This window comes from Ceratotherium simum, chromosome 21 (assembly GCF_057802395.1).
Source record: "Ceratotherium simum simum isolate JZ-2026a chromosome 21, ASM5780239v1, whole genome shotgun sequence".
Taxonomy (NCBI): Eukaryota; Metazoa; Chordata; class Mammalia; order Perissodactyla; family Rhinocerotidae; genus Ceratotherium; species Ceratotherium simum.
Window position 1 is genome coordinate 27,363,588 of NC_141920.1, and position 13,164 is coordinate 27,376,751.

General features: G+C 40.9%; 1 protein-coding gene across 1 annotated transcript in view; it reads right to left on the minus strand.

Annotated features, from left to right (window-relative positions):
- TM9SF4 (transmembrane 9 superfamily member 4) overlaps positions 1-13,164 on the minus strand; it is a 53,435-nt gene extending 40,271 nt beyond the window's left edge. Inside the window, exon 1 of the mRNA XM_004442485.3 lies at positions 12,955-13,164. Coding sequence (XP_004442542.1) covers positions 12,955-12,969 — 15 coding nt within the window. The 5' untranslated portion in view covers positions 12,970-13,164. The remainder of the gene's footprint in view (positions 1-12,954) is intronic.

The following is a 13,164-nucleotide window of genomic DNA, read 5'->3' on the forward strand; positions in this document are numbered from 1 at the left end:
TTGAAGGACTGCCAACATAAGTTGTCAAGTAAGAAAAAAAAAGCAAGATGCACAGCAGTGTATGTATAGTATAATCTCATTTGTCAAAATAAATTTTTAAAAAGCACATACCAAAGCCAAAGACATCACAAGAAAAGGAAAAAACAGATGAATATACCTCATGAACACAGATGGAAAAAATCCTTAACAAAATACTAGCAAATCGAATCCAGCAACATGATGTATAAAAAGGTTTTACATCATGACCAAGTGGGGTTTATCCCAGAAATGCAAAGTTGGCTTATTATCTGAAAATCAGTTAATGTAATATACCATACAAATAGAATAAAGGACAAAAACCACACAATCATCACAATAGACGCAGAAAATGCACTCAACAAAATTCAACACACATTCATGATAAAAACTCTCAATAAACTAGCAATAGAAAGGAACTTCCTCAATCACATAAAGGGCAGCTATGAAACACCCACAGCTAACATCACACTTAACGGTCAAAGACTGAATGCTTCCCCCCTAAGATGAGGAACAAGGCAAGCATGTCCATCCTTGCCATTTCTATTCAACATTGTGCTATAAATGCAAATAATGTGCACTAAAACAAATAATTAATTAATTAAAGGCATCCAGATGGAAAAGAAAGAAGTAAAAGTGCTTTTATTTGCAAATCATATACCTTGTGTCTAGAAAATTTCAAGGAATCCACAAAACAACTGCTACAACAAATAAACATGTTCAGCAAGGTCATAGACTACAAGATCAACATATAAAAACTGATTGTATTTCCATGTTCTAGCAATAAACAATCCAAAAATAAAATTAAAAAAATAGTTCCATTCACAACAGTTTCAAAAAGAATAAAATATTTAGGAATAAATTTTTAAAAAGGACTTGTATATGAAAAATTACAAAACATTGGTAAGAGAAATGAAAGAAGATCTAAATAATTGGAGAGACATTCCATGTTCATGGATTGAAGACAGTATTGTTAGGATGGCAATTCTTCTCTAACTCATTTATAGATTCAATGCAATCCCTATCAAAATCCCAGCAGGCTTTCTGTAGAAACTGACAAGTTGACCCTAAAATTTATATGGAAACACAAAGGACCCAGAATATCTGAAACAACTTTTAAAAAGAACAAAATTGGAGGATTCATACTACCCAATTTCTAAGCTTATTATAAAAGCTATAGTAATCAAGACAGCATGGTAAGAATAGGCATAAAGATCAATGGAACAGAATTAAAAGTCCAGAAGCAAATCTTTACATTTACAGTAAACTGATTTTCAATGAAGTTGCCAAGGTAATTTAATAGAGAAAGGCTAGTCTTTTCAAGAAATGGGGGTTGGACAACTGGGTAGCCACATGCAAAAGGAACTTCACATCACACACAAAAATTAACTCAAAGTGGATCATAGACCTAGACAGAAAAGCTAAAACTATAAAACTTCTAAAAGAAAATATAGGAGAAAACCTTTCTGACCTTGGGTTCTGTAAAGATGTCTTAGATACAACACTAAAAGCACAATATATATATTTAAAAAATTGATAAATTGGACTTCATCAAAATTTAAAACTTTTACACTTCAAAAGATATCATTAAAAAGATGAAAGACAGGTCATAGACTAGGAGAAAAACCTACAAATTACATATCTGATAGGGGGATTTCTATTTACAATATATAAAGAACTCTTACAACTTAATCAGAAGACAAACAACCCAATTTAAAAATGGGCAAAAGATTTGTAGAGACATTTCACCAAAGAAGACATGAAGGGCTAATAGGCATAGGAGATGATGTTCGATATCATTTGTCATGAGGGAAATGCAAACCAAAACCACAATGAGGTATCACCACACACCCACTAGAATGGCTAACCTCAAAAAAACAGACAATAACACGTGTGGACGAAGACATGGAGAAACTGGAACCCTCATGTATTGGCGGGAATGTAAAATAGTACAGCCACTTCAGAAAAGTTTGGCAGTATCTTTAAAAAGTTAAACATAAACTTACCATACTATCCAGCAATTCCAATCCTAGGCAATTACCCAAGAGAAAAGGAAATATATGTCCATACAAAAACTTATACACAAATGTTCCCAACAGCTTTGATCACAATAGTCCAAAACTGGAAACAATCCCAACATCCACCAACTGGAGAATGGATAAACAAAATGTAGTATAGCCACACAACGAAATATTGTTCAGCAATAAAAAGGAGTGAACTACCAATTGATATTAGAACATGGATGAACCTCAAAAACATTAAGTAAAAGAAGCCAGATGCAAAAGTCTATATATTGTATAATTCCACTTACACGAAATGCCCAGAAAAGGCAAATCTATAGACAGAAAGCAGATCAGTGGTTGGCTGGTTGTAGGATCAGGAATTGACTCCGAGTGTCAGTCCTTTGTGCCTCTAGGCACATGTCAGAGACAACGCGGGTTTGGTTCCAAATCACTGCAATAAAGTGACTATCACAATAAAGCAAGTCACACAAATTTTTTTGTTTCCCAGTGCATATAAAAGTTATATTTACATTATACTGTAGTCTAATAAGTGTGCAACAGCATTTGTCTAAAAAAAACAATGTACAAACCTTAATTAAAAATATTTTATTGCTAAAAAATGCTACCCATCATCTGAACCTTCAGTGAATTGTAATCTTTTTGCTAGTGGAGGGTCTTGCCTTGATGTTGATGGCTGCTGACTGATCAAGGTGGTGGCTGCTGAAGGGTGGGGTGGCTGTGGCCATTTCTTAAAATAAGGCAACAAGGAAGTCTGCCACATCGATTGACTTTTCTTTTCATGAACGATTTCTCTGTAGCATGTGATGCTGTTTGACAGCATTTTATCCACAGAAGCTCTTCTAAAATTAAAGTCAATCCTCTCAAACCCTGCCGCTGCTTTAACAATTAAGTTTATATAACATTCTAAATCCTTTGTTGTCATTTCAACAATCTTCACAGCATCTTCACCAGGAGTAGATCCCATCTCAAGAAACCACTTTCTTTGCTCATCCATAAAAAACAACTCCTCATCTGTTAAAGTTTGATCATGAGATTGTAGCAATTCAGTCACACCTTCAGGCTCCACTTCTAATTCTAGTTCTCTTGCTATTTCTACCACATCTGCCTGCAGTCACTTCCTCCCCTGAAGTCTCAAACCCCTCAAAGTCATCCATGAGGGTTGGAATCAACTTCTTCCAAACTCCTGTTAATGTTGATATTTTGACCTCTTCCCATGAATCACGAATGTTCTTAATGGCATCTAGAATGATGAATACTTTCCAGAAGGTTTTCAATTTACTTTGCCCAGATCCATTAGATGAATCACGATCTATGGCAGCTATAGCCTTACAGAACGTATTCCTTAAATAATAAGACTTGAAAACCAAAATTACTCTTTGATCCCTGGGATGCAGAACGGATATTGTGTTAGCAGGCATGAAAACAATATTAATCTCACTGTACATCTCCATCAGAGCTCTTGGGTGACCAGGTGCATTGTCAATGAGCAGTAATATTTTGAAAGGAATCTTTTTTTCTGAGCGGTAAGTCACAACAGTGGGCTTAAAATATTCAGTAAACCATGTTGTAAAAAGATGTGCTGTCATCCGAGCTTTATTGTTCCATTTATAAAGCACAGGCAGAATAGATTAAACATAATTCTTAAGGGTCCTAGGATTTTCAGAATGGTAAATGAGCATTAGCTGCATTAGCCCTGAACAAGAGAGTTAGGCTGTCCTTTGAAGCTCTGAAGCCAGGCATTGACTTCTCCTCTCTAGCTATGAAAGTCCTTGGCGGCATCTTTTTCCAATATAAGGCTGTTTCATCTACATTGAAAACCCATTGTTTAGTGTAGCCACCTTCATTCATTATCTTAGCTAGATCTTCTGGATAACTTGCTGTGGTTTCTACATCAGCACTTGCTGCTTCACCTTGTACTTTCATGTTATGGAGATGGCTTCTTTCCTTAAACCTCATGAACCAACCTCTGCTAGCTTCAAACTTGTCTTCTGCAGCTTTCTTGCCTCTCCTAGCCTTCAAAGAATTGAAGAGAGTTAGGACCTTCCTCTGGATTAGGCTTTGGCTTAAGAGAATGTTGTGGCTGGTTTGATCTTCTATCCAGACCACTAAAACTTTCTCCATATCAGCAACAAGGCTGTTTCACTTTCTTGTCATTGGTGTGTTCACTGGAGTAGCACTTTTAATTTCCTTCAAGAACTTTTCCTTTGCATTCACAACTTGGCTGTTTCACACAAGAGGTCTAGCTTTTGGCCTGTCTCGGCTTTCGACATGCCTTCCTCACTAAGCTTAATCATTTCTATCTTTTGATTTAAAATGAGACATGTGGCTCTTTCTTTCATTTGAACACTTAGAGGCCATTGTAGGGTTATTAATTGGCCTAATTTTAATATTGTTGTGTCTCAGGGAATAGGGAGGCCCAAGGAGAGGGAGAGAGATGGGAGAATGGCTGGTTGGCGGAGCAGTCAGAACACACACAGCATTTATCCATTAGGTTCACCATCTTATATGGGCGTGGTTCACAGCTCCCCAAGACAATTACAGTAGTAACATCAAAGATTACTGATCACAGATCACCATAACAAAAAAATAATGAAAAAGCTTGAAATATTGCGACAATTACCAAAATATGACAGAGACCTGAAGTGAGCAGACGCTGTTGGAAAAATGGTGCCAACAGACTTGTTCAACACAGGGTTATCACAAACCTTCAATTTGTGAAAAAACAATATCTGTGAAGCACAATAAAGTAAAATGCAATAAAATGAGTTAGGCCTGTACATTTACTAAAAATCATTGAACTGTACACTGAAAATGGGTAATTTTATGGCGTTAAATGACACCTTCATAAACTTGAAGAAATAACCAGCTAGAGGGAGGTAGAGATGAAACAAGTTTGGCAATATAATGGTAATTGTTGCAGCTGGGTGATAGGTTACGGGAGTTCATTATCCTATTTCTTCTAGTTCTGTGTACATTGAAAAGTTTTTATAATAAAAAGTTTTTAAAAATAGACATTTTTATGTGTATAAAAATGTTCTGGAGAAATATTTGTTAAAAAATCAAGGACTATTTAATTCTGATGAATGGATTGGGGGTAGCCAAGTAACTTTCTTTTCATTTATAGCTTTTTGTATACTAACTTTTTTCCATGTACACAGATCACTAATAGTCAAAATAAATACATTTAGATTTTAAGAAGGGGAAGGAAATGGGCGGCCTCTGAAAATACTTGGATGAGTTTCCCAAAAGATATACAGAAAATGGGAGACATAAGGTAAGAAAGATACAGAGGGGATTCTGGCACCAGTGTGTGGTAACCAGACCAGATCAGCAATTCTTAACTTCAGAGAGGGTGATGCAAACCTCTCTGAGAATCTTATAAAAGCTACAGACCCTGCTCCCAGAAAACATGCTCCAACACGCAGAGCCTGACGCATGACTCCAGGAGGATCTAGGACCTAGAAGTTCATGGGCCCCTGATCAGACTGCCTGTACTGGATACCATTACAACTTTTGTGAGTCTTTGACTTCATTACCTCTGCAGCCCTGACAGGCTGACAGAGGATGTTTGACCCATAGTTCATTTCTGTAAGGAAGTTAGGGAGTAGCAAAGTGCTTGCTTCTTGGGAAATTCCTTTACAGTATCTTTTAATTTTTAATTGGTCACCACAGGAACTTTCATGCAAGGTTCAGTCTGAAAAGTCAATTACGTATTTAGCAAACATCCTTTGCACATTCAGAGCCACAAAAGGAGTGAAAGTCCTCAGAGACGTAAACCAGCCCATTCAACATTATTTTGCTTTACTTGGTTTCCAAGCCACAAGACTGCAAAGGTAGCAAGTCAAAGAACAAGGTGATGGCAATCTAGAAGCCCTTTGTGCTGTAATCTAACACCCTATCACTGGCAAAGATAGGGATAACCTGGAAAATTATAAAGCTCAAGAGACCCAAGAATCAAGGTCTTGCCCTCCCCATCTATTTTATTCTTGGGGCCTGGGCATGCAGAAAAATCTCTCCCAACAGCCCAGTTAAGGACTGCTAGGACTGAAAAGTACCCCTCACCCCCCAAAATTTGCCCCACCCAGTTTGAAAGGAGTGAGCAATTAACTTCTTCCCAAGAAAATAGGAAGTTTCCCCTGAGAACTGAAAATTATTTTATTCACTCACATTTCTCTGTGGCCTGAAGTTAACCTTTTCTTTTCTGGAGCCTTCTGCCTTGCAGCCTCCTTCCCTATAAATAGCATCACCTAGTGATACAGTCTGGCCAATCTGAGCAGCCTTGCTGGTTCCCATTCCATGCCTTTCCTGCTGCAAAAGCAGCACCTTTCTTAACAGTAAGCTAGATTCTTCTTTTTTCTTCTCAAAGATACAGTCACCATTTTAAGATCATTCAGTAACTGCTCCCCAGATTAAGCAAAAAAAGAAAAGAAAAGAAAAAGGCTTTGGGGCACAGTTTGCCAACAGCTAACTGAAATCAATTACCCAATCAGTTAAAGCTCCCTAAGAATTCAACCGCACATGCAGGATGGCTAATGATGCTGAAGACCACTTACCAAGCAGCCCCCATGGAGCTAAAGAACTCACAGAGCAAAAAAACAGAACCAAATTAGCCACAGGAGACTCTGAAAATGTAGCCTTTATTTCAGAGCTCATAGACACAGAGTAGCTGTTGAGCAGAGATACATAAAAAGACTCAAAACTATTCTTCGGGGTAGGGAAAAACCCACCGCCGGCTGTGGAAGGCCAGGTGAAACTAATAACGATGCTCACCAAGCAACAGACAACCAGAGCTAAACCTTGAGGCCAGAAAGTGCAGAAATAAAACCTAAGAAAGGCACTTCCCTCTCCCCCTTGGGGATTTATAAAGAACTCTCAGTCCAAGCAATAGGCTTAGACAGTTCACATCTGGAAGACTTCAAACTTTGGAGTACAAAAGAGCTGTCTTTGTGCTAGGCACTTTCGAGTTCTATTTCATTTAGTCACCACAACAATCCTTGGAGGAGAGTATCATCCTCATTTTAAAAAAAGGAAACTGATTCAGTATGGGATGATGAAAAAGTTCTGAAGATGGATGGTGGTGATGGTTGCACAACAATGTGAATGTACTTAATGTCACTGAATTGTACACTTAAAATAGTTAAAATGGCAAATTTTATGTTATGCGTATTTTACTATGATTAAAAAAAAGATTTTAAAAAAGGTAACTGAGGTTTAAAGAAGCAAATAGTGCCCAAAGTCATAAAATCCATCAGTGTCAGATTCTAGCCCAGGTCCTTAGACCAAGCCTTAGTTTCTTCATCTGTAAAATGGGCTTTTATAAGGATTAGATGGAATAATGGATGGGCATATGGTTTATCAGTTGAAATGTATCACGTGAATAGAAATTTTTCCCTTGAAGTTAGGTAACAGGGGATTACCACAAACCTTTAACAGCTTTTGAATCAGAATGTCAGAGTAGGAAAAACTTTATATAGAGATCATCTCATTTGGGGGTTGCAAATTCAACCACCTAGAGGGGCCATGTAATTGACCTAAATGGTGAAGCTGCTCAGAAGCAAGACAAAAGAGCTGAGGAGAAAGGGACAAACTGGGCCCTGCACCGGGAATGCTCCTGACAGGGAATCTGGGCCCGAATTTTCAAGAGAAAATGAAAATCTAGAATTTTTTTAATGTGAAATCTCCCAATTATTAAATGTTGGCAACTAACTCAAAAACTTTTAAAGTCCTGTGTTAGCCAAAAAAAACCCAAATCAAGTCCATGTCAAGATATGGTCCCCGGAGTGCCAATTTACAGCATCTGATCTACTTCAAGTAGAAACCGAGGCCCAAAGATATTAAGTGACTTGCCAGGGCACCCACACTACCTTCTAAACTGGCTTAAGAATTCAGTTCCAACTTGTGATTTGATTTTGGTTTGTAAAAGCTGCTAGTAGCATTTAGAATACCCTCTGAATACAAAACCTGGGGATTTCAAACCCTGCGAGGTCTGTCAGTTTAATGCTCAGGCATAGGTGAGAAATCATGTTACGAAGACAGAGAAGGAAGCAATGAAGAGGAATGAGACAGGATTGAGAAGTCCTGTGTGTCCCCAACTGTGCCCCATTTAGGAAACACTAGTGTCAGCAAATGGTTCAGGGATCAAAGCAGGTTTGGGGGTGGTAGGCGGCTTCTATCATTCGTCTGTGGCCAGATGGCCCTGTTCATCCTGAGTCCTTCCCACCTTCCTGCCAGTGTCCAGAGATCAAAACTCAACTTTCTCCAACATTCTGCAACCTGCTTCTTTAATGCCAAGATCAAAGGGGAACTTTTGTCCAAGTTGTAAAAGTGAAACCAAGAGGCAACTTAATGCCGGCTCTGCCTTTTCTGTACTTCCTGAGAGGATTAAGGGCACTCCTTTAAAGGGACTCCTCAGAGAAACACATTTGAACCAAACCAAGGCCTGGTGTTGGCACCTCAGCTCCCAGGACACAGCGACTCCTGCAGAATATGTGCCAGGTGGGGCAACTCGAGAGATAAGACAGACAATACAACCAACAGACAGCACTTGGAAAGACCACGGGACTATGACCATGGAAAGAAATAAAAATCAATCTGATTTTATAGGCATATTAGCAAAAAATCACCTTAAATTCAAGTATTCTAAACCACAGAATTTTCAACCTGGAATTTAGAAATCATAAAGTCCAAACCATAACTTCACATATGACATATGTGGAAAGAGATCAATAAAGGCAAAGTAATTTGCCCCAGGCCACAAGGTGGATCAGTGTTAGTGTGGGACTAAGCCCAGGCTGCTGACTCCTGCTCCAGTGCTCCTTCCTCAATGGGCTGATGCCCACCCACAAGAAAGGCCCAGAGGAGATAGCAACTTCCCACATACGGACTGGTGGCAGAGTCCAGGCCTCTTACCTCCTGTTCTGGGACTCTACCATCCAGATTCCACCACTAAAAACAGTTCCTATACCTCCAACTGGGGGTGGGGGTGCTGGCTAGCACTGCCTCCATCTGCTCAAAGGAACCTTGAGGTCATTCAGTCCATTCCCTTGCCTCTGGACTGGATCAAACCCAAGTAACCTCAAAACAGTGTGAACCGACCCAGATTCCACTCCTAGATATATACCTAAGAAAACTGAAAACAGACATTCACACAAAAACTTGCACATGAATATTAATAGCAACATTATTCATAATGGCCAAAAAGTGGAAACAAACCCTATGTCTATCAATGGATAAAAGGATAAATAAAATGTGGTCTATCCATACAATGGAGTATTATTTGGCCATAAAAAGGAGTGAAATACTGATACATGCTACAGCTTAGATGAACTCTGAAAACATTATGCTATATAAAAAAAGCCAGACACAAAACACTACATATAATGTGATTGCATTTACATGAGATGTCCAGAATAGGCAAATCTACAGACAAAGTAAACTAGTGGTTCCCAGGGACTGGGGAGAAAGAGAAGTGGGAAGTAACTGCTAATGAGTTTCTTTTTGGGGTGATGAAAATGTTCTGGAAGTAAATAGTGGTGAAGGTTGCATAACTTTGTGAATATACTTATAAAAACCACTGAACTGTATACTTTAAAACAGTGAATTTTATGGTATATGAATTATGACCAATAAAAAAAGGAAAAAGGTAAAACCCAAACAGTATGAACAATGATATATGTGAAGAGAAGTATACAGAGTTTTGTTCTCCAAATAGAGGTTTCTAGACTCCTGAGATACCTACAAATGTACTCGATGGTCATTTCCCAAGTTCCACCAAAATAATATTCCCCAAAGCATATTCCATATGCTCAATATTTCCATAAAGAGTGAGATATGAGCCAGCTTCTCATCTCAGACCCTGCTAGATCAATTTGGTACCATGTAACTTTATAGAGTCGTCCAAATCCAGGGCAACAGGAAAGCAGGAAAACTAGAGAGAGCTTCAGTTTACACCAGCCATCTATTCTTATGATGGGAGAAGTCTTGCCCTGCAGGTTCAGGAAACACCCATTGTGCTAACATAGACCTGGGAGGTGGCAGCTGAGCCCTTGGGGAAGAAGAGCCATTCACTAAGGAAAAGGAAGGAGGGAACAGCCCATAAAACACCACTTGAAACTTGCACCCACAACCCTAACTTTCAACACAAAATAACAAACCCAAAATCCAGCCTGTTCCCACGGTCACTGAATCCACTAGCTCAGTTCCTCTTTGGTTCTATGACTTGCCTCAGAAACCCATACACCCCAAAGCAGATCCACATACCTCCATTCCCGGTGGTTGTGACATATGCTACATGTACAAGGGTGTGGGGACTGTTCTGACTTCGTGTAATAAAGTGCTTGACGCAGACCAGACTCAAGTCTATCTGTGACCCCACTTTGCCTGTTACACATATCCCCCTGTAATAAACTTGTTTCCAAGTCTTTTCACTATTGCATCACATGTGAAATTTCTCACATGTACCCTTTAAACTGGCCTCTCTGGGTCACTGTATACATTACATCCTCAGTTTCTTGAAATCAGTTACAGTATTCACCATGAAAGCAAAGGACATGACAAACGCTAAATCGCTCTGCTTAGAGTAAAACCCAAACTCCTTCCCATGGCTCTGCAGGCTGAGAACAAACAGCGCCCCTAGTGTCATGTTCTGGAGGAGGTGGGAAGGGGGAGCACCCTAACAGAACAGTCTATGTGAAAATGCGGTCCACAGACTACAAACTGTAGTCTATAATCCACCACAATTACAGGCGTGCTTCTACAAACACAGCTGCTCCCGCCTCTCACCAATTTCATCTTCTATCATCTCTCCCACCCTCACCATGCTTCAGCCCCTCCAGCCTTCTGTGTTCCTCAAACATACCAAACACACCATTCTTTCCCACCTTGGTCCTTTACACTTGCCATTTCCTTTGCCTGGAACATTCTTTGCATTGCTGGGTCCTTCTTGTCAAACAGGTCTCAATTTACATCACCTTCTCTGAAAAGACTTCTCTGACCACTCAATCCAAAGTAGTTGCATTACCTTCTCACCCCCAGTCACTATCACTTCACCTTGCTGTGACAGTGTCTTCAAAGCACTTACCACTATCTGACATTATCTTGTTAATGTATTTACTTGTTCACTGCCTGTCTCCTCAGACTAGAAAAGCTCCACTAGGGTAGGGACTTTGACCCTCTAATTCACAACTACATCCCTTGGCACAGAGCAGGCACTCAAATATTTGTCAATTAAATAAATGTGTACCAGAAACATGTACTGCTAACTTATTATCTCTTAAAAAGTTCTGAACAGGGCAGGAATTTCCCAGTGCAATGCTATAAATGCCACTTTATTGAACTTTTTCCCTATGGGAAGAGAGGGTGTAACTTTTCCTGTTAAGTTCTTACACCATCCTCGTTCTGAATGCTGTCCAGAAAAAGATGGGTTTCGACATACCACTTTTGCGATTTTCCCCACTCGTGGTTCAGACTAAAGTCTGAGACCAGAGAAATCAGGCAAGGCTGTGAAATCTTTTACCCGACCTCTGAGGTGCTAAATAAGGAATCCCTCATTAAATAAAAAGGATAAGTTATCAGTTGGTTGACAGGAAGGAAACTCATTATCAGCCAATAATCCACCCTTGTGTGGAGAAAACCAACACCAAAGAATTTAAACAAGAATCTTCCTTTGCTAAAGTCAGATGTCACTTCCTTTCCTCTTTCTTCCTTTGCATTCACTCCCAGGAGGAAATTAGCTACTGAGGAAGCAACATAAAGGAAGACCTAGAAAATCACTCTGGACTAAGTGACTTCAATTTTGGTTCTGATTTCTTGACAAGCAGGATGTGAGCTGAGCTTCTGGAAGAAAGGCCAGTCCTTCATAGATCTACTTCCAGGGTTCTGTACCAGAAACGAGCAAGTTCTGACCCACTTTCCAGGCACAGGTCTTTTACCTGTACCTTTATCTACACACAGGCTTCATCCTAACGAGCTCCATCCTAATGAACCTTCATCCCTAACTAGCTATGTGGCCCTGTAGGGACATGGGAAGGGAAGGCAGCCAGGCGAGGCTAGTATACTGTTTTTCAAAACGTAGTTCGCAGACCACTTCCATCATAATCATTGGAGTGCTTATAAAAGTGCAGATGCCTGGGCATCACATAGCCCTACGGACTTAAAATCTTTGGGAGTGGTTCAGGAAACTGCATTTTTAACATACCTCCTGACACATATCCTGAGTCTTAACCACAGCAAAGTTTGAGAACCAGTAGGATAAAAGCTCCCCAGGAGAGAGGCAGGGAGTTGATTGAGAGGAGACAAGAGAAATGGTTAGGGAAGGGTCTAGAGATGGAAGATGGGGAAGTGGAGGGCAGTAAGGGCATGCTCTGGGGTAGCGGCAGTCAAGACGGGTGCGCGGTGGGAACAGTTGAGGGTGGAGGTGAGGATAGGGCTCTGGAAAGGATCTGAGACAGGGCTTGGGCTGGGAAGCTGGTCAGAGGTGAGGTCGCATCCGCGGACTGGTCAGGACAGTGGGGAGGCAAGGAGGCGGAGAGAGCAAGGTCTGGACGTGAGGGGGAGGAGCAAGGGTGGGAAAAATGGGGGGCTCTTCGGAGAGATCAGGGCTAGGAAAGTGAATACTGGAAGACGGGGATCACAGGAGGCGGAGACCAAAGCAGGAATAGGAACTGGCGGAGGCGGTAACTGAGACCTTTCCTCCGACCCAGTGCCTCCCCCAAAACTCCGGGCCGTGACAAGCCTAAGTAAGGGGCTAGGCCGCGAAGGGGGAGTTTACAGGAGACAAGCCCAGTCAGAGACGTCCCTCAAGCCTGAGCTAGAGGTCCCGGAGGTGGCTTGGGTCAGGCACTGGGCGCCGGAAGGTGTTGGGATTCCCCCGGAGGGCCCCGCTCCAGCTCCGGCTCCCGGAGTCTCCTTCACTCACCATCGCCGCCGCCATCTTGGATCCACGTGTCGCCGTAATGACGTCAGCGGAAGTGGTGTTTCCCTGGTTACGGAGTTTAACACTGCCAGGCGCTGCCCGGCTTCAATCACTCCTGCAGTAGCGGTCAGCAGAGGGACAAAGGAGAGTTAGCTCCTTATCGGTAGCCTGGTCTGGGCAGTCAGGTCGCTGATTAGGTGAAGAGAGAGGATG